Raw genomic sequence first — 20999 nt, forward strand, 5'->3', positions numbered from 1 at the left:
AATTGGAAGTATGTTTTATAGTAAGATTTCTAAATTTGCAACCAAAGCCAAATTGTCCTCCCATCATTGTACTGCCCTTCATTTGTTAAAATGGCTTGAACTCTCCAACCATCTAGACTTATCTACAAATTACTACAGCCCACAGACTAATTTTACAACCTACTAAGTGCCCAGCACTAACCAACATCCTTCAGCCTTACACCCCTCAGAGAACTCTAAGATCTACTCACCAAAACCTAATCACTGTCCGCAAACCCAATCGTCCTGCTGCTCAGGTTCTAATATCCTTTTCCTTAGCTAAAAATGGAATTCTCTTCCTTCCTCTCTAAGGACTTGTGAAAACTTTAAAACTCAGCTACATTCCTACCTTTTCTGTAACAGGAAATGCAACTGCACTCTCCCCGCCTAGCCTAATAATCAATCCACCCCTTAAACTCCTGACTAACTCTGAGTACAAGCTAACCTAGCATAAATGTACATATTGTAAATAACATAATTGTACTTATTATAAATAACCCATCCCAACTTTTTTTCTATTTTTTTCTCTCTTTTCCTTCTAAGTCTTTATTCTCCCTCTCAATTAAGTTACCACTGCCATCCTAAATGTTTAGGTACTATGTAACCAAAGAATTTATTCCTGTTCTCTAGCATGGAATGAAATTGTAATTGTGTCTTCTTTACTATGATTGTATATGTATCTAAACTGTGTAATGCGGAGCTTTTCTCCCCGAGCCTCCCCTGAAAACAGGCTCCTTGAGCCCAGTGGACCTCCCTGGTCATCAAACTGTAAATAAATCTGAGCAGCTTTTTGTTTCTTTTTATTCCAGGACATTGGGTTTGATGGTTTCTAAGCAAACCGTCTCCTTTTGGATTTTTAAGGCCATTTTCTTTTGTTCTTTTCATTGTAAACAACTTCCTGTTTCAGTTTGAGCATCTTCTGTGAGGGCAGTAGCCTCTTCTGGGGGTTTCTTCTGGGATTTAGATATTAGATTAATCATTAAAGCTGTCACTTGGTCCTTTCTCCACACTTTTACTAAACATTACAAGTTGGATGTTATTTCCAGAGGCAGGACAGAATTTGCCAGGGCTATCCTTCTTGGGTTTATGGAGGGCTCCTCTGTGCCTTCCTGCTCCCATCCTATTCAGTAGCTTTGGTAGTGTCCCATAGGTGATGAATACTGCAGCAGTGATATAAAAGGACATAGTGTAGCTGTGTAAAATCTTACCATAACAGCAGATGTCCTTTTTAATGATGCAGTATTTGGACCCACCATCATGCCCTTTTATCTTTCTTCTGTTGGGAACACTTTACTGGCTGAGAGGTCTTTACCACTTTGCCCTGTTTTCTCTCCTGTTCCTCTTTTTCTGGATGTGCATGTTCTCCCTTTTCCTGGAGTTGCTCAAGTTCTCCTGAAGCACTTCAGTTCTGAGTATTCAGTGTACGTATGTCACCTTTATGTCTTATTCCTGGCCAGGGAGCATACGCCTGATGCACAACGCTGGACTTTGGAGTACTGGCCAGATGTTGGGCTATCCATGACAGGGAATTACTGCTGTAGTATTCCTCACCTATATAAAGTAAGATTTTACACAAATGTACTTTCCCTTGCACAAAGGTGGGACTTCAGAGGACCCAAGTAGTTATAGACCCGTAAGCCTGACCAGTTTCTTCTGTAAGGCTATGAAGTGGATTGTTACTGAGTTAATCAACAAGGATATACGTAACCTACAGATTTTCAACCCAGCCTAGTTTGGATTATTCAAGGGCAGGTCCTGCCAATGTAACTTGGTCAACTTCTTCGAAAATGTTGCTGCAACAATGAATGAGTGCAAAGCAGTGCACGTCAGTTATCTAGACCTTGCAAAGACATTCATCACCATCCCGCACTCCAGTGTCATAGATACTCTGCTAGGATAAATAATAATTCCTATCTAATCATTAGATATCCCACTGGCTCACACTGGTCCTTAATTTTGTATTGGAGTAGTTAACCTTGACTGTTATGAACCTGCAGCCAGTTTTTCTTTAAAATTTCTCACATAGAAGACTGCTCTACTTATTGTTCTGACTTCTAGTTGAGTATGTGAATTACAGGCCCTTATGTGTATGTATCCCTTTCTGATTTTCTGCAAAGATAGGGTGTGTCCTAGAACCATTCTTTTCTTTATGCTAAATGTTTTTGAGTTTAGTCTGAATCAGATCATTCATCTCCCTGTGTTCTATCCTGAACCCCAAAATAGAGGAGAAAGAATCTCGCATACCTTGGATGTACATAGACATTTGAGAATTTAACTGGACAGAACTAAATGTTTTGGGAAATCTAGCCAGCTTTTTGTTTCCTTTTTTGGAAAAAAAAAAAAGAAAAGATAGTCAGAATCCAAACAAACCCATCTTCAGATGACTGTTTAAAACAATCCATTGTTGCTTACACCTCGGTAAAAACTCCCTCAGAAAGTCAAAACTTATTCTACCAGACCTGTGGCTACATCTGTGACATTTTCGAAAGGGGATGACTCTAGATCTATCCTAGATGCAGCTCCTTGATCTTCTGTACATACCTGTACTAGGTATTACAATCTAGATTATTTCCAGAGCTAGAGCAGGATTTATAAAAAACATACTACAAGAACTTCTAGAATCTGGACCTTTACCATCTGCCCTTTCTTCCTATGCTGTGGCAATTGTCCCATATAGCTATACTGCAACAGTGATCTAATGAAGAATGTAGCGCAGTTATGTAAGTTACTGTAACAGTATATGCTCAAATGTATCACTGTTGCAGTGTTTGCACCCTCCCATCTTCCTACTTTTCTCAGCTTGGGGTGGATATTTTACCTTATCTTTGCCCTTCTAACATAACATGGCAATCTTTACTGATTTTGAATAAATTGTTGCAGAGCTTAAGGCTGTACTGTACACTTTAGGCAAGAAAGCTTTGATTTTTTTGGATGCCCATACGTCCTTCTATGCTTGCATATACTGTTGTGCTGATGGCTAGTGTACCATGCATGAGGAGGAGCCCAAAGCTTTGTAGACTGACTGGACATCAGATCCTTGGCGAGATACATCCCGTGGAGTTATGGCTGCTGCAGGAGTGATCTTTGTAAACATTTGCTGTTATCATAAGTTAACACAGCTGTAATATGTCTGTTTTTGTGGGTAAAAGAATGCACCCTTACCCCTTTGGTTAAGCAACCTCAAAGTCATTGCTCATGCACTGTTTAGTATTTATTGGGCTTTACTATTATGATATTCTGGCATGTAACTCAAATGCCATCAGATTGTTGGTTGCTTCCATTTGCCTTTATTTGGGCTAATCTGCATGCCTTAAGTGGCGAGGAAAAGTATGCACTGAAGCATTCATTTTAAAAGAGAGAGAGAAAGGAAAGAAAGACAGGTGACATGATGCAGAGGAATGAGGGAGAGATGACATGGTGCAGAGAGGAATGAGGGACAGATGACATGGTGCAGAGAGGAATGAGGGACAGATGACATGGTGCAGAGAGGAATGAGGGAGAGATGACATGGTGCAGAGAGGAATGGGGGCGAGGTGACATGGTGCAGAGGAATGAGGGAGAGATGACATGGTGCAGAGAGGAATGAGGGACAGATGACATGGTGCAGAGAGGAATAAGGGACAGATGATCTGGTGCAGAGAGGAATGAGGGAGAGATGACACGTTGCAGAGAGAAATGAGGGAGAGATGACATGGTGCAGAGAGGAATGAAGGAGAGGTGACGATGCAGAGAGGAATGAGGGACAGATGACATGATGCACAGAGGAATGAGGGAGAGATGACATGGTGCGGAGAAGAATGGAGAGATGGCATGGTGCAGAGAGGAATGAAGGAGAGGTGACATGGTGCAGAGAGGAATGAGGGACAGATGACGGTGCAGAGAGGAATGAGGGACAGATGACATGGTGCAGAGATGAATGAAGGAGAGGTGATGATGCAGAAATGAGGGACAGATGATATGATGCACAGAGGAATGAGGGAGAGATGACATGGTGCGGAGAAGAATGGAGAGATGGCATGGTGCACAGAGGAATGAAGGAGAGGTGACATGGTGCAGAGAGGAATGAGGGACAGATGACATGGTGCAGAGAGGAATCAGGGACAGATGACATGGTGCAGAGAGGAATGAGGGCGAGATGACATGATGCAGAGAGGAATGAGGGACAGATGACATGGTGCAGAGAGGAATGAGGGAGAGATGACATGATGCAGAGAGAAATGAGGGAGAGATGACATGGTGCAGAGAGGAATGAGGGACAGATGACATGGTGCAGAGAGGAATGAAGGAGAGGTGACGATGCAGAGAGGAATGGGGGCTTAGGTGACATGGTGCAGAGAGGAATGAGGGAGAGATGACATGGTGCAGAGAGGAATGAAGGAGAAATGACATGGTGCGGAGAAGAATGGAGAGATGGCATGGTGCAGAGAGGAATGAAGGAGAGATGACATGGTGCAGAGAGGAATGAAGGAGAGGTGACATTGTGCAGAGAGGAATGGAGGTGAGGTGACATGGTGCAGAGAGGAGTGAAGGAGAAATGACATGGTGCAGAGAGGAATGAAGGAGAAATGACGTGGTGCAGAGTGGAATGAAGGAAAGATGACATGGTGCGGAGAGGAATGAAGGAGAGGTGACCTGATGCAGAGAGGAATGGGGGTGAGGTGACATGGTGCAGAGAGGAATGGGGGTGAGGTGACATGGTGCAGAGAGAAATGGGGTGAGGTGACATGGTGCAGAGAGGAATGAAGGAGAGATGACATGGTGCAGAGAGGAATGAAGGAGAGATGACATGGTGCAGAGAGGAATGAAGGAGAGATGACATGGTGCAGAGAGGAATGAAGGAGAGGTGACATGGTGCAGAGAGGAATGAAGGAGAGGTGACATGGTGTAGAGAGGAATGGAGGGCAAGGTGACATGGTGCGGAGAGGAATGAAGGAGAGATGACATGGTGTAGATAGGAATGAAGGAGATGTGACATGATGCAGTTGTTGGAGGCACTTATTTAACAGTAGATAATGAGCTTCATTCTTGGTGTTTTGTTAGGAACCCCTTTCCTTAGTTTAGGTCAGATGTGCAAGTCAGACACCTTAACAGTGCATGATAATTTCACTCCTTTTTTCTTTTATTAACTCTGTCCCACTTTTCCTAATTTTATATTGGCTTTCTTAGTAGTTTCTTCCATGCTCTTTTGCCCTGATGTTTTGTTGTGGCTGAATGGCAGTATGTATAGGTGACTAAATGTTTTTGTGTGTTAGTAAGCCAGGTATGCAGCTCTAACACAAAAATTATGCGGTTTGATGTGAAGAAAGCAGGTTGCAATAGGTACAAGCTTGGATTATTTTGCTTATTTGCATGCTTTGTGTCTTTTTGAGTGTGGCATTTTCTATAAATGTCAGCAAAAACTGTGGTGTGCGGATGTTCTTCGTGTTTCACTGTTGCAGTCATTACATTTGGGTAATCTGCTGGCAGGTTGCCCTCTGTCGGCCTGATTAACAAAGTCTTGGGTCCTGTGTCGATTGCTGTCCCTTCTTCCATGACGTCAGGGGTATAAAACATGCAGCCGACGCCATTACATCAGTCTTTCTTGCCGCGTGGTGCCCGAAGCAGAAGCAGTTCGCAAGTGCCGGTTGGCCGACTCCTGAAATTTTCGTTTTTTGCATTTCAGAACCAAAGTCTTCAACTAAAAAGCTAAGTACCCTGTTGGGGAAACTTTTTCTTGCTCTTTACCGATGTCAGTAAAAGTTAATAATTGCATTACGTGTGGGAAGCAAATACCTCATAAGGATTTTCATTTGTACTGTATTCCTTGCCTAGGCCCTGACCACAACGTACCTTGCTGTCGGTTTTGTGCTAAATTTAATCAACGCACTATTAAATGTCGGTATATTTTTGCTTCTAAATATTTTGGCTCACGCTTTTAATTATCCAGAAATGTCGTCAGTTAGCAATCCGACTACCAAAAAACCTAAAAAACGCAAAGAAAAAGACAGAGACAGGCTGTCGAGGTCCAAAACTGACGACAACGCTTTTCCTAAGCCAGTCGCCAGTTCTCCTGTACTCAGTGAGGCGCATTCACAGCCCCTGATACCTGCTATTTCTGATTCGCAGTCCTCTACTGAGACCCATTCTGAGTCCGGTATGCCGCGAGATGCGTCAGTTATGGAACCCGCAGATGTCTCTACCGTAGAAGGGTCCGGAGCCGCTGTGCAGGCACCGGCTTCTGAGGGTGTTTTTAGGCCTACAGATTTGTATATTAGACCGACGCCATCTTCAAAATTAAGGCCAAAATCTAAACCTATGTCTAAAAAAACGATGCCTGGGCCACATGTGCAGGCCCCTATGCCTAAAAAACAAATGATCAAAATGGCTGAAGATTTAATTACTCTGATCAGGGGTAGTCAACCCCCCCCCCCCCTTCTAAGAGGCCTAGGCAAGACATTGATTATCAATCTTCTGAACAGGATTCTATTTCTTCTGACTCTTCTAATGAACAGGATTTGTCTATACCTACTTATGAGGACTCTGATGCAGAAGATTCCATTCCTTCTGCTTCTCCCCCTGAGGATTTTTCTTTTGGGGAAACTTTACATACCTTAAGGGAACATTTCCACTGGGAAAGTCAGGATTTCTCTGAATCGAAAAAGAGACTTGGGGATTTTCTTCTTCTTCCTCAGCATAGGCTTTTGGCTATACCTCCTGTTCTAGACATTGTTGATGATGTTTTTTCAGAGTCCAGTATGACTCCTGATTCTCTGCCTCCAGCTCCTTGTAAGCCAGACAGGTATTACAGGGTTCCTGACTTCCACAAATTCCTTTTCAAAAATCCTATTGCAGATCCTGAAAACATTTCTCAGGGTCCCAAGGGCATTAAGGCTTCTACTGCTAAAAATCCTACCCCTTCTGATAGAGATTCCATGGCGCTGGATAGATGGGGTAAGAAGGTTTACACTTCTGCAGGCTTGGCAAGCAGGGCTTTAAACTGTCAATTTCACATGCTTAAATATTAACAACATATATCATGGGACTGCTAAAACAGAAAATGATGTTAATTTCTGGCTGTGTGGAAAATAAAGATTTACAGGATCTATTGCATTCAGCTGAACAAGTTGGAAAACATACTTTGTAATGTGGTTTTGATTCTTTGGAGGCCTCTTGCAGTGCTGCTGTAACTGGGTCTGTGCTAAGAAGGCATGCATGGCTCAAAGAGCAAACTCTGCCTGATCATGTTAAAGCAAAATTGTTGGATGCTCCTTTACATCAGGACAGTCTCTTTGCTAATAAGGCTGAAGAAGTTTTAAAAAAGATGGAAGATAAAGCTAAATCTATGCAAACTGTGAAAGATTTCTTACAAGTGCAACCTCTAACATTTAGTAGGCACTGGCCTACTAAGAACTGGTCCTTTCCAGTTCCTTCGAGAGCCACTCAAGTCAAACCCAGACATTCCAAAGGCTCCAGGTTTCAGTCACAAGGGACTTTTAGAACAAAACAATGGGGTGCCTCCTCCTCCAAATCTGGAAACAACAACACACCTCCCTATGGTAAGCAGGCTCAATGACTTCACTCTACACTTACAAAGCACTTACCTTTTAGCCGCCCCTTTGGGTGGAAAGCACTTCATGCAAGAAACTGGCAACCTATAACCCAGGACAAATGGGTCTTAAATATAGTATCCCAGGGATATAGATTTCATTTCCACACGTTGCCAATCCCAAACGGATGGCCAAACCTGCCCCCAAATCAGTGGGCAGAGGCCCAGAAACAAGTTCTGTCCCTCATTAACATTGGGGGGCTATTCAACCAGTGCCAGAAGAGAAAAAGGGACAAGGTTTTTGTTCAAGACTTTTCCTGGTACCCAGAAAAGACAAATCATGGCGTCCAATTCTGGACTTATCTACTCTAAACACATTTCTGGACATTCCAAAATTCAAGATGCTGACTCTTCAACAGTGTCTTCCTATGCTAGGCAAAGATGCCTGGTTGGTAACTCTGGAGGCTTACCTGCATATCCCAATCGGAGAATCTTGCAGAATATGCCTCCCCTTCAAAGCAGGCTACTTGCATTACCAGTTCTCTGCACAGCCCCTTGGCTTATCTACTTCACCCAGAGTCTTCACAAAGTGCCTGGCTCCAGTAATTGCATTTTGCAGGCAAAGAAATATTCATATGTATCCATACCTGAACGATTGTCTAATTCAGGCAGAAAACAAGGACATTCTTCTACAACATCTGGCGTTTGTAAAAAAGGGTTCTAACTTGTCTAGGGTACACTATAAACAAAATGAAATCACAACTGGTACCCTCTCAAAAAATTACATTTCTGGGTGCAAGCTTGACTACAACTGCCCAGATGGCTTACCTTACGCCAGAAAAGCAAATTCATTTGGTAACTTACTTCAAACAGGTGGCCACAAAAACCCTGCTATCTGCAAGACAAATTCTGCAAGCCTTGGGTTTCATGAACTCCTGCATTCTTCTAATTCCATATGCAAGACTGCATATGAGGAAACTTCAGTGGTACTTAAAATGTTTATGGAGTCAACATTGTCACAGCCTGGAAACAATGATTCCTATTATACCTTGCCTGCAACTAGAGTTCCTATGGTGGGTAGTGGCCTTCCACCAAAACAAGGGACTGCCATTCACTCCACCCCCTGCTGCCCAAACCCTAACTACAGATGCATCAGACTATGCTTGGGGGGCTCATCTAGCAGGGAAGTGCATTCAGGGCAAATGGAGCCCAAATCAAATGCACATTCATATCAATCAAAAAGAAATGCTAGCTGTACAGAATGCTCTAACAGCCTTCAAGGACTACCTTTATCCAGGACAATTAATGATAAAGACAAACAACACCACAGTTATGTGGTACATAAGCAAGCAGGGGGGTACACATTCCTACCCCCTTTGCAGACTAGCCATGGCATTGAGGATCATGGCCTTGACCTGTCAAATACAACTACAAGCTCAATTCCTGCCAGGAAAGCTGAATACTCTGGCAGACAAACTAAGCAGACATCTCATGGACCCACACGAATGGAAACTGGAACCACAGATTTTCAACATGTTGGCACACAAATGGGGAAGTCCAGACATAGATCTTTTTGCCTCACCCCAGAAATATCAGTTGGACAAATTCTGCAAAAGTACTCCTCACAAAAAAGCCTAGAAAGTGGATGCTCTATCCTTCAGCTGGAAAAACCTATCAGTCTATGCCTTTCCCCCACTGCCTCTGCTCTCCAAAGTTCTACTAAAAGTCAAACAGGACAAACCAAAAATGATTTTGATTGCTCCAGACTGGCCTCGCCAACACTGGTACCCACTCCTGCGCAATGTGTCACACCTTCCATTGTGGCACCTGCCTCAGACACTTTACTTGCTGTCTCAGCAGAACAACCAAATTCTGCACACTCAGCTTCAAACTTTGAATGTGGCAGTGTGGCTAATCACCTAAGTTCACCCTTAGCATCCCTCAGCAAACCTGTACTGGATGTCATTTTGGAGGCAAGAAGGCTTAGTACTAGAAAATCTTATGCTGACAAATGGAAAAGATTCTGTGCCTGGAATCAATCACAAGGAATAAGCACAGCAGTGCCCAATATTCCTCAGATTTTAAAAATACTTAACTGAGATGCTTCACAAGGGCTTGTCCTTTTCTTCCATAAAAATCCATGCGTCAGCTATTTCAGCTCATTACAGCACAGACCCTCCCCTCTTTTCTCATCCTCTGCTAAAGCAGTATCTCAGAGGGGCCAAAAACTTAAGACCACCTAAGAGAGCTCCAACCCCTGCCTGGGACCTCAATTTTGTACTGGAAATACTCACTCTCCCTCCTTTCGAGTCAGCTGCTACTGCAGACTTAAAATTTCTATCCTGGAAAACAGCTTTCCTTTTAGCAGTCATTTCAGCTAGAAGGATTTCCGAATTACAGGCTCTTATGGCAGTGAAGCCTTTCATCATTTTTCATGCGGACAGGGTGTCTCTCAGGACCAATTCATCCTTCATGCCTAAGGTGGTATCCAGTGTGGCTCTTAATCGGACCATTCATTTGCCAACTTTCTTTCCCAATCCACAGAACAAGGGGGAACGGATTCTGCATTCATTGGATGTACACAGACAACTTAGATTTTACTTAAACAGGACAAAATCTCAAAGAAAATCTGAACAACTACTGGTGGCATTTGCTGCAGGGGCAGAGGGAAAGGCTATTTCAAAGCGGACCATTTCCAAATGGATAAGCCATTGTATTCGTTACTGCTATATGCACCATGGCAAAACTATCCCCCTGGGGATCAGATCTCATTCCACCAGGGGTGCATCTACTTCTACACCCTTTTTCAAAGGTGTTCCTACCAGAGGCATTCTCGAAGCTGCTACCTGGAGCTCAGTTCATACGTTCACCAAACATTACCATCTACCATCTTCTCTATATCCAGAGCTGGCTTTGCCACTGCTGTCCTGCAGGACCTTATATCTGGTCCTAATGCTGTATAATTTCCTCCACCCTGCCATAGCTTTGGGAATCTACCCAAATGTAATGACTGCAACAGTGAAACACGAAGAACATAGCACAATTGTGTACACTTACCATAAATGTAGATGTTCGAGTGTATTCAGTGTTGCAGTCCTGATTACCCTCCCCCCAGCCCCCTATTTATTTCTGACTATACCTATACTTTCCTTCACCATGCTTATAAGCTTTTTTAGTGTATTTGCTTTTGGGATTGGATGTATATTTTTTGTGTTTTTAATTTTATTTGCTCCCCATTTGGAGGGCACCTAACATCTGAGGCAAGAAAAACTGATGTAATGGCGTCGGCTGCATGTTTTATACTCCTGACAACCTGACGTCATGGAAGAAGGGACAGCAACCGACGCTGGTCCCAAGACTTTGTTAATCAGGCCGACTGAGGGCAACCTGCCAGCAGATTACCCAAATGTAATGATTGAAAAAGTGAATACACTCGAACATCTACATTTATGTTAAGTGTACACAACTGTACTTTAGTCGGATAGACTACTTAATGTACATATTCTAATTTTTTGCAAGGGGTGGGAGGCTCAGTGTGCTGTGCATTAGGCATAGAAAAAGTTACTGTTTCTTACTAGGATGTGATCTGTCTCTGAAATGCCAAGTCCCTCCCTGCATTGTTTGCATAGATGCATGGACAGCCAGTGGGGAGCATCAAAGGGAGTCGTTATATAAGTTTGGAGAAATCTGTGCCAATGGCTAGACCCTTTGCAAGTGCTTATACCCATGTGTTTTGAGGGACTGGAGACATGAATGACTGCAGTCATATATTGTTATGAAGCCTTATACAGACCTACTTTATGAAATTTTAGTGGTATTTTTTTAATAACTACTTGGCCTGTCTTCCTCCATATGATTATCATGTCATCATTCCCTTTTGTTCCATTTAGCTCTTGGGATATAAGATTTAGGTGGGTGGTATTGAGAGCCAGAAATCATAGCTGTCACGTGATAGGAGGAGGAGAAGAACATTTTTAGATGCTTCCTCCAACTCTGTGTTGACCAGATAGTATGATGCAATACATTCTGTGCTGTTAGTCTGAGTGCATACTTTTACATGCCAAGGATGCTCAGTTGCAGAGAGGCTGTGCACTGTTTGGCTAACTTTTGCCTGTAGGACATCGCTGATACAAGAGCTACACTTGTGGGTCTTTCCTTAGTTGGACTTCATGAGACTTAAATTCACTAGCTCTCTTTCCTTTGGTTGATAAGTCAGTGTTATGTGCTTATTCCGATTTCTCCCTAGCAAATTCCTCCCAAGCCTAGATTGCTAGTCAAACCCAGGTCATCTGGGGTGCATTCTGGATAAGAACCTCTTCACCATACAGCTGGTAGTTTAGTAATATTTTCCTTTGTACCATACTTTTAAAAGTGGTATCAGCTGCATTTCACTTCTTTAAGATTGGTCACCTGTCTGTACTTGTCAAGTTTATGTATATTTTTATAGGCATATTTTTATTTTTTTCTTTGAAAAGCAAATATGTAATTAGAAGGTTTTCTTTTATAGGTCTTATACACTGATCCAAGGAGAAAGTTGATTGTGTACTTAAGCCTCATTCAGGAGCTCAGAAACATTAATGTCTGGTAGTTGGCCTAATGCTTTTTGTTTAGTTGTGTCCCAAAATCATTTATTATTTTGTTTATTTAAATTTTGAACTTGCATTCATACACACAGGTGTGTGTGTGTGTGTGTGTGTGTGTGTGTGTGTGTGTGTGTGTGTGTGTGTGTGTGTGTGTAGCATGTCTGTCATTCTTCTCCTTTGTTGTGTGTACATACAGATACCTTTAATGTCCTTCAAGGATGCATCTGCAGTCATCACATATGGGTTGTCCTGCCTCAGGCAGCCCTTCGGTCGGCCGGATTCCAAAGTCTGGGTCCGGCTTCGGCTGATGTCGCCCTTTCCCCGACGTCAGAGCGCCTGGGGTATAAAAGCGTCAGCCGACGCCATCTTCCTCAGTCTTTCTTGCCACGTGGTGCCCGAAGCAGAAGCAGTTCGCAAGTGCCGGTCGGCCAGCTCCTGTAATTCAGCTACCGAAGACTTCAAAAGCTAAGTACCCCGTTGGGGACTCTTTCTTGCCTCAGCCGATGTCAGATAAAGTTAATAATTGCTTAACTTGTGGGAAACAAATACCTCATAAGGATTTCCACTCTTACTGCCTCCCCTGCCTAGGCCCAGACCACGACGTCTCGGCCTGTTCAGCCTGTGCTTCCTTCAACCGACGCACTCTTAGACGTCGGGCGGAGTTTGCAGAGGAATTTTTTGGGGCTAGTTTTTCGAACAATATGCCGTCGGAGACTCCGACTTCACATTTAACAATGAAACGGAAGGACAAGGACCGACACACGCGGGCCGCGGTTTCGGCTGAAACCACGGCCAGGCCTACCGCGAGTGTCTCTGTCTCGGCTGAAACCGAGTCCTTGGTACTTCCGACCCCCGAAACCGCTCAACCGACAACCTCGGCCCCGGAGGCCCCTGCTGAGTCGGTTATTGAATTTCCTTCAGAAACTGGTGTCTTGGAAACTTCCGACACCATTCCTCTAGACAAAACTACACCAGCACATGGTGCAGCCAGGCCTCCTGCATCCATGTCCATAAAGGCATTCACCAGGGCTAAAGCTGCTAAACACACAAAAGCTATGCCTCCCAGGGTTGTTCCTCAGGGACCCTCTACAAGTTCACAGATTCTAACTTTGGCAGAGGACCTTATTTCCTTAATTAGGGGCTCTCAACCCCATCCGGACAGGGGCTCTCAGCCTCCTCTAGACAAAAGGCCCAGGGTTGAGCTCTCTGATCCCCACTCCTCAGAGGAGGCCTCTGATGGCTCTGCTCTCTCGGACTACCAGGAGGAGGTTTTTTCGGCCTACGAGGATTCTGATGCAGAGGAATCCATCCCCTCGGCCTCCCCTCCTGAAGAACTATCCTTCGGGGAGACCCTTCACACTATGAGAGAGCATTTCAAATGGCAGGGCCAGGAATTCTCTGATTCCAGGAAAAGATTAAGAACTTTTCTGCATTTACCTCAGCATAGACCTTTGGCTATTCCTCCTGTTTTGAATGTCATTGATGATGTGTACTCTGAGTCTAGCATAACCCCTGACACTCTTTCTCCGGCCCCTGTCAAACCCGATAGGTACTACAGGGTCCCGGACTCACATCATTTTCTTTACAAGGCCCACTCTGCTGATCCAGAAACTATTTCCCAGGGCCCTAAAGGGGTTGCAGCTGCCACTACTAAAAATCCACTCCCCTCTGAAAGGGAGTCCAGGGCTTTAGAGAGATGGGATAAAAAAGTGTATACTTCTGCTACTCTTTCTATGAGGGCATTAAATTGTCAATTTCATATGATACAGTACCAAGAGTATTTGTTAGATGAATTGCATAAGAAGCTGTCTTCACCTGAACCCCTAGATCGCAAATCACTTCAGGATCTGGTACATAACTCCCAGCAGGTTAGCAACCATTTCTTGCAGTGTGGTTATGATGCATTGGAAGCTTCATGTAGGTCAGCTATGACAGGTGCAGTCATACGTAGGCATGCTTGGCTGAAGGAACAATCTTTGTCAGACCATGTTAAAGCTAAGCTTCTGGATGCTCCACTGGAGAAGCAAAAGTTATTTGGCTCCACTGCTCAGGAGGTCTTAAAGAAATTTGAGGAAAAGGCAAAATCTGTACAAACAGTCAAAGATTTTCTACAAGTCCAACCACCAAGATTCAGCAGAAATTAGCCTACCAAGAATTGGTCCTTTCCGGACACAGAAAGATTTCAGAGAGGCAAGAACAGGCGTGCCAGAGGTAGAGGCCAAGCTAGAGGCTCCTACAGAGGACGTCAATGGCAGCCTCCCAACCAGAGAGGTAGTGCAGGACCTACAACTGCTACACAAGGTCAGACTCAATGACTTTGCTTTGACTCCGCCAACCAGGGCTCAATTAGAAGCACCTTTGGGCGGAAAGCTTTCTTTATTCTCAGAAAATTGGCACAGTATTACAGGAGACAAATGGACACTGCAAATAATAGACAAAGGATACAGGTTCCATTTCCACACATTGCCAAAAAGAAAAGGCATGCCAGAACTGCCACCAAATCAAAGGGCAGAGGCTTTGAAACAAATCTCCAACTTAATGCAAATGAAAGCTATAGAAAAGGTTCCTCTTTCAGAACAAGGCCAATGATTTTATTCCAGACTATTCCTTGTTCCAAGAAAAGAAAATCAATGGAGGCCTATTCTCGACTTGTCCGCACTGAATACTTATCTCATTGTGCCAAAATTCAAAATGCTGACTCTACAGCAACTCCTTCCCATGCTGGGCAAGGGGTCTTGGCTGGTGACTCTAGACCTCAAGGAGGCATACCTGCATGTCCCTATCAGACAAAGTTGCAGAAGACACCTCAGATTTCTTGCAGGTTCAGAGCATTATCAATTCTCAGCATTGCCCTTTGGCTTATCTACTGCCCAGAGTATTCACGAAATGCCTGGCATCAGTAATTGCACACTGCAGACTTCAGGGGATTCAAATATACCCATATCTGGACGACTGCCTTATACAAGCGGACAGCCAACAAACTTTGGTAAAGGACTTGAGTTATGCCATCCACCTACTGCAGGCCTTGGGATATACAGTCAACATTCACAAATCAAGACTTGTTCCATCCCAAAGAATAACTTTTCTGGGTGCGGATCTAGACACAACCACCCAAATGGCTTTTCTCACAGAAGAAAAACAAAGACAACTACCGGATTACTTCAAGAATCTGACAAGACAAACTCAGCTGACTGCAAGGAAAATTCTGCAGGCCCTGTGTTACATGGCATCTTGCATTCTTCTGATTCCACAGGCAAGGCTGCATATGAGGAAACTACAATGGTACCTAAGGAGTTTATGGACTCAGCACAGTCACAGCTTAGAAACTTTGATCCCACTCATTCCATGCCTCCAAAAGGAATTTCTGTGGTGGGCTCAAGCAAGCCAGTCAAACAGGGGTCTGCCCTTCAGCAAACCAATAGCCAGCCAAACCATTACAATGGACGCTTCAGACCACGGTTGGGGAGCACATATGGAGGGCAGATGTATTCAAGGACTATGGTCACAAAGGGAGCTATGCATGCACATAAACCAAAAGGAAATGCTGGCAGTGATGCATGCAGTCGAGGCCTTCAAACTCTTTCTGCATCAAGGCCACCTGCTAATAAGGACAGAGAACACCACAGTTATGTGGTACATAAACAAGCAAGGAGGCACCCATTCCTACCCTCTTTGCAGACTGGCAATGAATCTATGGGAACTTTCCTTGAAACTCAGTATAGAGCTGCAATCCCAGTTTGTGCCAGGAAAAGACAATATACTGGCGGACGGCTTAAGCAGAAATATCATGGATGCGCACGAATGGATACTGCACCCAGACATCTTCCTACAGATAACACTATCATGGGGAAGGCCGGACATAGATCTTTTTGCCTCCCCCCACAATCATCAGCTGAAGAAATTCTGCTCAAGGACATACCACCCACAAGCATGGAAAGTGGACGCCCTCTCTTTCAGCTGGAGAACTCTAACAGTGTATGCATTTCCACCTCTTCCATTAATGACCAAGGTCTTACTGAAGATCAGGACAGAGCAGCCAAAAGTGATTCTGATAGCTCCGGACTGGCCAAGACAGCACTGGTACCCACTGTTAAAGAGCATGTCACGCACGAAACCATGGCCTCTTCCTCAATGCCCACTTCTCCTGACACAGCACAATTACAAAACTCTGCATTTCAACCTGAAAACCTTGCAACTAACAGCCTGGAAAATACCTTGACTCCTCCTCAGGATAACCTATCCAAGAGAGTGAAGGATATCATCATGGAAGCTCGCCGGCCTTCCACAAGAAAGGCATATTCAGCAAAATGGAAAAGATTTCACACTTGGAGCACCACAAAGGGCCTAGATGCAACAGTGATGAACATGGCGCATATCCTGGAATACTTGGCAGAAATGCTCCACAATGGCCTGTCTTACTCTTCCATTAAAATTCATGCTTCAGCAATTTCAGCAGAGTACAATACTGATCCACCTGTCTTTTCTCATCCTCTCCTAAGACCGTTTCTAAGAGGAATTAAAAACATCAATCCTCCAAGGAAACCCCCAGTGCCTACTTGGGACCTTAACTTCGTGTTGGAAAAACTAACTCTGCCTCCCTTTGAACCAGCAGCATCTGCGGAACTACAGTTCCTGTCTTGGAAGACTGCCTTCCTTCTGGCCATAACCTCAGCAAGAAGAGTATCCGAGTTACAGGCCCTCATGGCAGTACAGCCATTTCTTATTTTTCATCAGGACAGAGTCTCATTGCGAACCAATCCTTCATTTATGCCAAAGGTGGTATCCAGGATCTCATTAAACCAAGCTATTCACCTGCCTACCTTCTTTCCAAATCCACAAAACAAAGGGGAGAAACTTCTGCACACCCTGGACATACACAGACAGTTGCGCTACTACTTGGACAGAACTAAAAGCTACAGAAAAACTGACCAGCTGTTGGTAGCATATGCTGCTGGTGCACAAGGAAAAGCAATTTCCAAACAGACAATTTCAAAATGGATAGGGAATTGCATTTGTTTTTGTTATTCCTTTCATGGAATAACTTGCCAGCTAACATTAGACCTCATTCCACCAGAACCACTGCCACCTCCACAGCCTTCTTAAGAGGGGTGGCTACCAAGGACATTCTAGAAGCTGCTACATGGAGCTCCGTGCATACATTTTCCAAGCATTACAATTTACCTTTATATTCCAGATCCAGAGCAGGCTTTGCTACGGCAGTCCTGCAGGGCATTTTAGCTACACCATCCTTTACATAGATCCTCCACCCCCAGATTGGCTATGGTATTCTACCGATATGTGATGACTGCAGATGCATCCTTGAAGGACATATTCCCTCTCTTAGCTAGCTGGGGTTATCAATTATGGTGTATTTGTTTTATATATATATATATATATATATATATATATATATATATATACACACACATATATATATTTCTGTGCATGTTTGGAATTTATTGCATTTCTCCAAATTTAGCCTTCCTTTGAGGGCACCTGGCATCTGGGGCAAGAAACACTGAGGAAGATGGCGTCGGCTGACACTTTTATACCCCAGGCGCTCTGACGTCGGGGAAAGGGCGACATCAGTCAACGCCGGACCCAGACTTTGGAATCCGGCCGACCGAAGGGCTGCCTGAGGCAGGACAACCCATATGTGATGACTGCAGATGCATACCTATCGGACATCTACATTTATGGTAGGTACAAAACTGTACTTTTTTCTTCTTGGAAAAAACAACTTTATGCTCAGTGTGAACTGAAATGTTGATGTATATTTTGATTTTCGGTTTGTGTAGGTACGCTGGTACTATAGAAGATATTGATTATGAGGAAGGAAAGGTGCTTGTCCATTTCAAACGTTGGAATCATCGCTATGATGAATGGTTTTGTTGGGATAGCCCTTACATACGGCCGCTGGAAAGGATACAGTTAAGAAAGGAAGGATTGCAGGATGAGGAAGCACCAGTGGTAAGTGTGGTCTTGTTAGTAAGATAGCATTTTTTTGGAGTTAATGTGGAGCTAGAACTAATGTAGTATCATGAAAAGCTTTAAAAAAATTTTCAGGTGTAGGAGTAGTAGCTTATAATACATACTTTGTATTCCTGTAGAACATCTTAATGTATAACTTATAAAGTCATTTTACCTTCTTTAAAAAATGCACTTCAGTGCCTGACTAGTGGTTGTGAAGAATGAAACACTGTTGCACCTCCTGCCAGAGGTGAAGCTTGGTATTCTGGTGCCTAGTGCCATCCCCTGATGTGTTGTCTCCCTCAAGTTGTGTAGCCAAAAAAAAAAGGCTCTCAGCACTAGTAACTGCTTGCTACATTTATATCACATAGCTGCTACAGTCAACCACACAGTGCTAAATCTCTTCATTTCTGGTCTGGACTTTTTGGAAAAAAAACTCTTTTTTTATAGATGTGTGTCTGTGAGGTAAACATCTTAACCATTATACCTTTTAAACTGTGTCATCTTTTACACCTTATTAAACTGTAGCACACTGCCATAATGTACAGTTAATTAATTAGAATTTACAAATTTACAATGTAGCAAGCAGTGTGATACAGATGTTCTTCATCTCACATTGCTGCAGTCCTTACACTTGGGTAGTCCGCTGTCCTCGGTCGGCCCGAATATCAAAGTATAAGGCTGACGTCGGTCAAGGCGCATTTGACTGACATCAGGACGTCAGGGTACAAATGCGCATGACCGACGTCATATCCTCAGTCTTTTTTGCCGCATGGTCCGATGCAGAAGCAGCGTTGCAAGTGCCGTTCGGCGTTCTGAAATTTTTCAATGAGTTTCAGACCGAGTCAAAGTTGGCTAAGTACCCGTTGGGAATATTTTAGTTTTTCTTGCCTCAGTGGTTTACCGGATGTCAGAAAAAGTGAATAACTGTATTTCTTGTGGGAAACAGATACCGCATAGAGATTATCATACTTTGTGTATTCCTTGTTTAGGGCCTGAGCACGACGTTGTTGGGTGTCGCTCTTGTGCTAGATTCAATAAGCGCACTATAAAGAGAAGGTTAGATTGTGCCAGGTTAGTCTTCGGGAAGCGGTGCAATTATAAAATGCCGTCGGATGCTCCGACGCCCGCTTCTTCGAAGAAGCGCAAGGACAAAGCAGCTAAGCCTAGGCTAGAAGAGCCGTCCGTACCGGACGCCGGATCTTTACAGGTGTCGGTGGAGCCGGTGGTTCCGCCGGAGGTTTCTCTGGAGTCCCAGGGAGAGACTTTGTTATTGCAGGATGTGGCCTCTCAGGAGGCAGGTCAGGCTGAAGGGGCTTCTCAGGTTACTGTACTCCCCTCCCTTCCTAGGGTGGTTAGGCCCTCTCCTTCTGTTTCCAAGGCTTCTCCCAGAGGCAGGCCAGGTTTAGCTTCAGTTGGGGTCACCCCTAGTTCTTCAGGATCTGTGCCCAAGAAGCATATGCTTAAAATGGCAGAAGATTTGATTACTTTGATTAGAGGTTCTTTGCCCCCTCCTGATAAGAGACCTAGGGTGGAACCTGAGCTAGGAGTTTTGAGCAGGCTTCGGATGTTTCAGAGTCTTCGGCTGAAGACTTGCAGGAGTATTCTCCTTATTCTGATTCTGATGTGGATGATTCTACTCCTTCTGCTTCTCCTCCTGAGGATTTTTCTTTTTCAGAGACTCTTCATTCCATGAGGGAGCATTTTAAGTGGGAAGGTCAGGACTTCTCTGATTCCAGGAAAAGGCTTAGGAAATTTTTGTTTTTACCCCAGCATAGGCCTTTGGCTATACCTCCTGTTCTGGATGTTGTGGAAGATGTGTTTGCAGAGGCTTCTCTTAATCCTGATTCTTTGCCTCCTGCTCCTGTTAAACCGGATAGGTATTACAGGGTGCCTGAAGCTCATAAGTATCTTTTAAGAGTCCTAGGGCAGACCCAGAAACTGTTAGTCAGGGGCCTAAGGGTGTTAAGGCTTCTGTTGTCAAAAATCCGGTTCCTCCAGATAAAGAGGCCAGGGCTTTGGATAGATGGGGAAAGAAAGTTTATACTTCTTCCACCCTAGCTATGAGGGCTTTGAATTGCCAGTTTCACATGTTGAAATACCAAAACTATCTCCTTTCACAATTGAAGTCTAAGGTAGATGCTCTGGCGGAAGGTATTGAGTGTAAAGAGTTACAAGATTTAGTACATGTTTCTGAACAGGTGGGTAAGCATTCTTTGCAATGTGGTTTTGATGCTGTACAGGCCTCGTCTAGGGTGGCTGCCACTGGGTCAGTTCTTCGCAGGCACGCCTGGCTGAGGGATCAGAATTTATCTGACCATGTTAAGACAAGGATTTTAGATGCTCCTTTACAATCTGATGTGTTGTTTGGTTCTCCTGTTGAGGCAGTCTTAAAGAAAATGGAAGACAAGGCTAAGTCTATGCAGACTGTTAAAGATTTTTTGCAGGTTCAGCCTCCGAAGTTTAGTAGAAATTCGCCTACCAAGGGGCGGGCGTATCCTTCTTATGATTCCCAGTCTAGGGGTAGATCTAGACGTGGTAGGGGCAGAGCTCAGGTCTCTTTCAGGCCTAGAACAGGGAGTTCACCTGCACAGTCTTGGTGAGGGCAGGGGTCAGTCCTTTCGTAAACAGACCCAATGACCTACCTTTTCAGCTGCCAGAGCCTTCTCGTCTGGCAGCACCTTTGGGAGGAAGGTTGGCACTTTTCAAGGAAAATTGGAGTTTAATTACCCAAGACAGATGGGTATTGGATATCATACACCATGGTTACAGGTTTTATTTCCATACCTTGCCTCCTTTCAAAGGCATGCCAGACGTTCCTCCTCAGCAAAGAATAGAGGCTCACAAACAAATTTCTCTGTTACTTCAAATAGGGGCCATACAACCGGTCCCTATGCCAGAAG

The 20999-nt window shown here is 44.1% G+C and overlaps 1 protein-coding gene across 1 annotated transcript in view; it reads left to right on the forward strand.

Annotated features, from left to right (window-relative positions):
• LOC122817033 (trichohyalin-like) overlaps nt 1-20999 on the forward strand; it is a 1834860-nt gene that overhangs the window by 620205 nt on the left and 1193656 nt on the right. Inside the window, exon 3 of the mRNA XM_044090165.1 lies at nt 17925-18096. Coding sequence (XP_043946100.1) covers nt 17925-18096 — 172 coding nt within the window. The remainder of the gene's footprint in view (nt 1-17924; nt 18097-20999) is intronic.

This window comes from Protopterus annectens, chromosome 12.part0, assembly GCF_019279795.1.
Source record: "Protopterus annectens isolate FY-2018-M chromosome 12.part0, PAN1.0, whole genome shotgun sequence".
Lineage (NCBI taxonomy): Eukaryota > Metazoa > Chordata > Ceratodontiformes > Protopteridae > Protopterus > Protopterus annectens.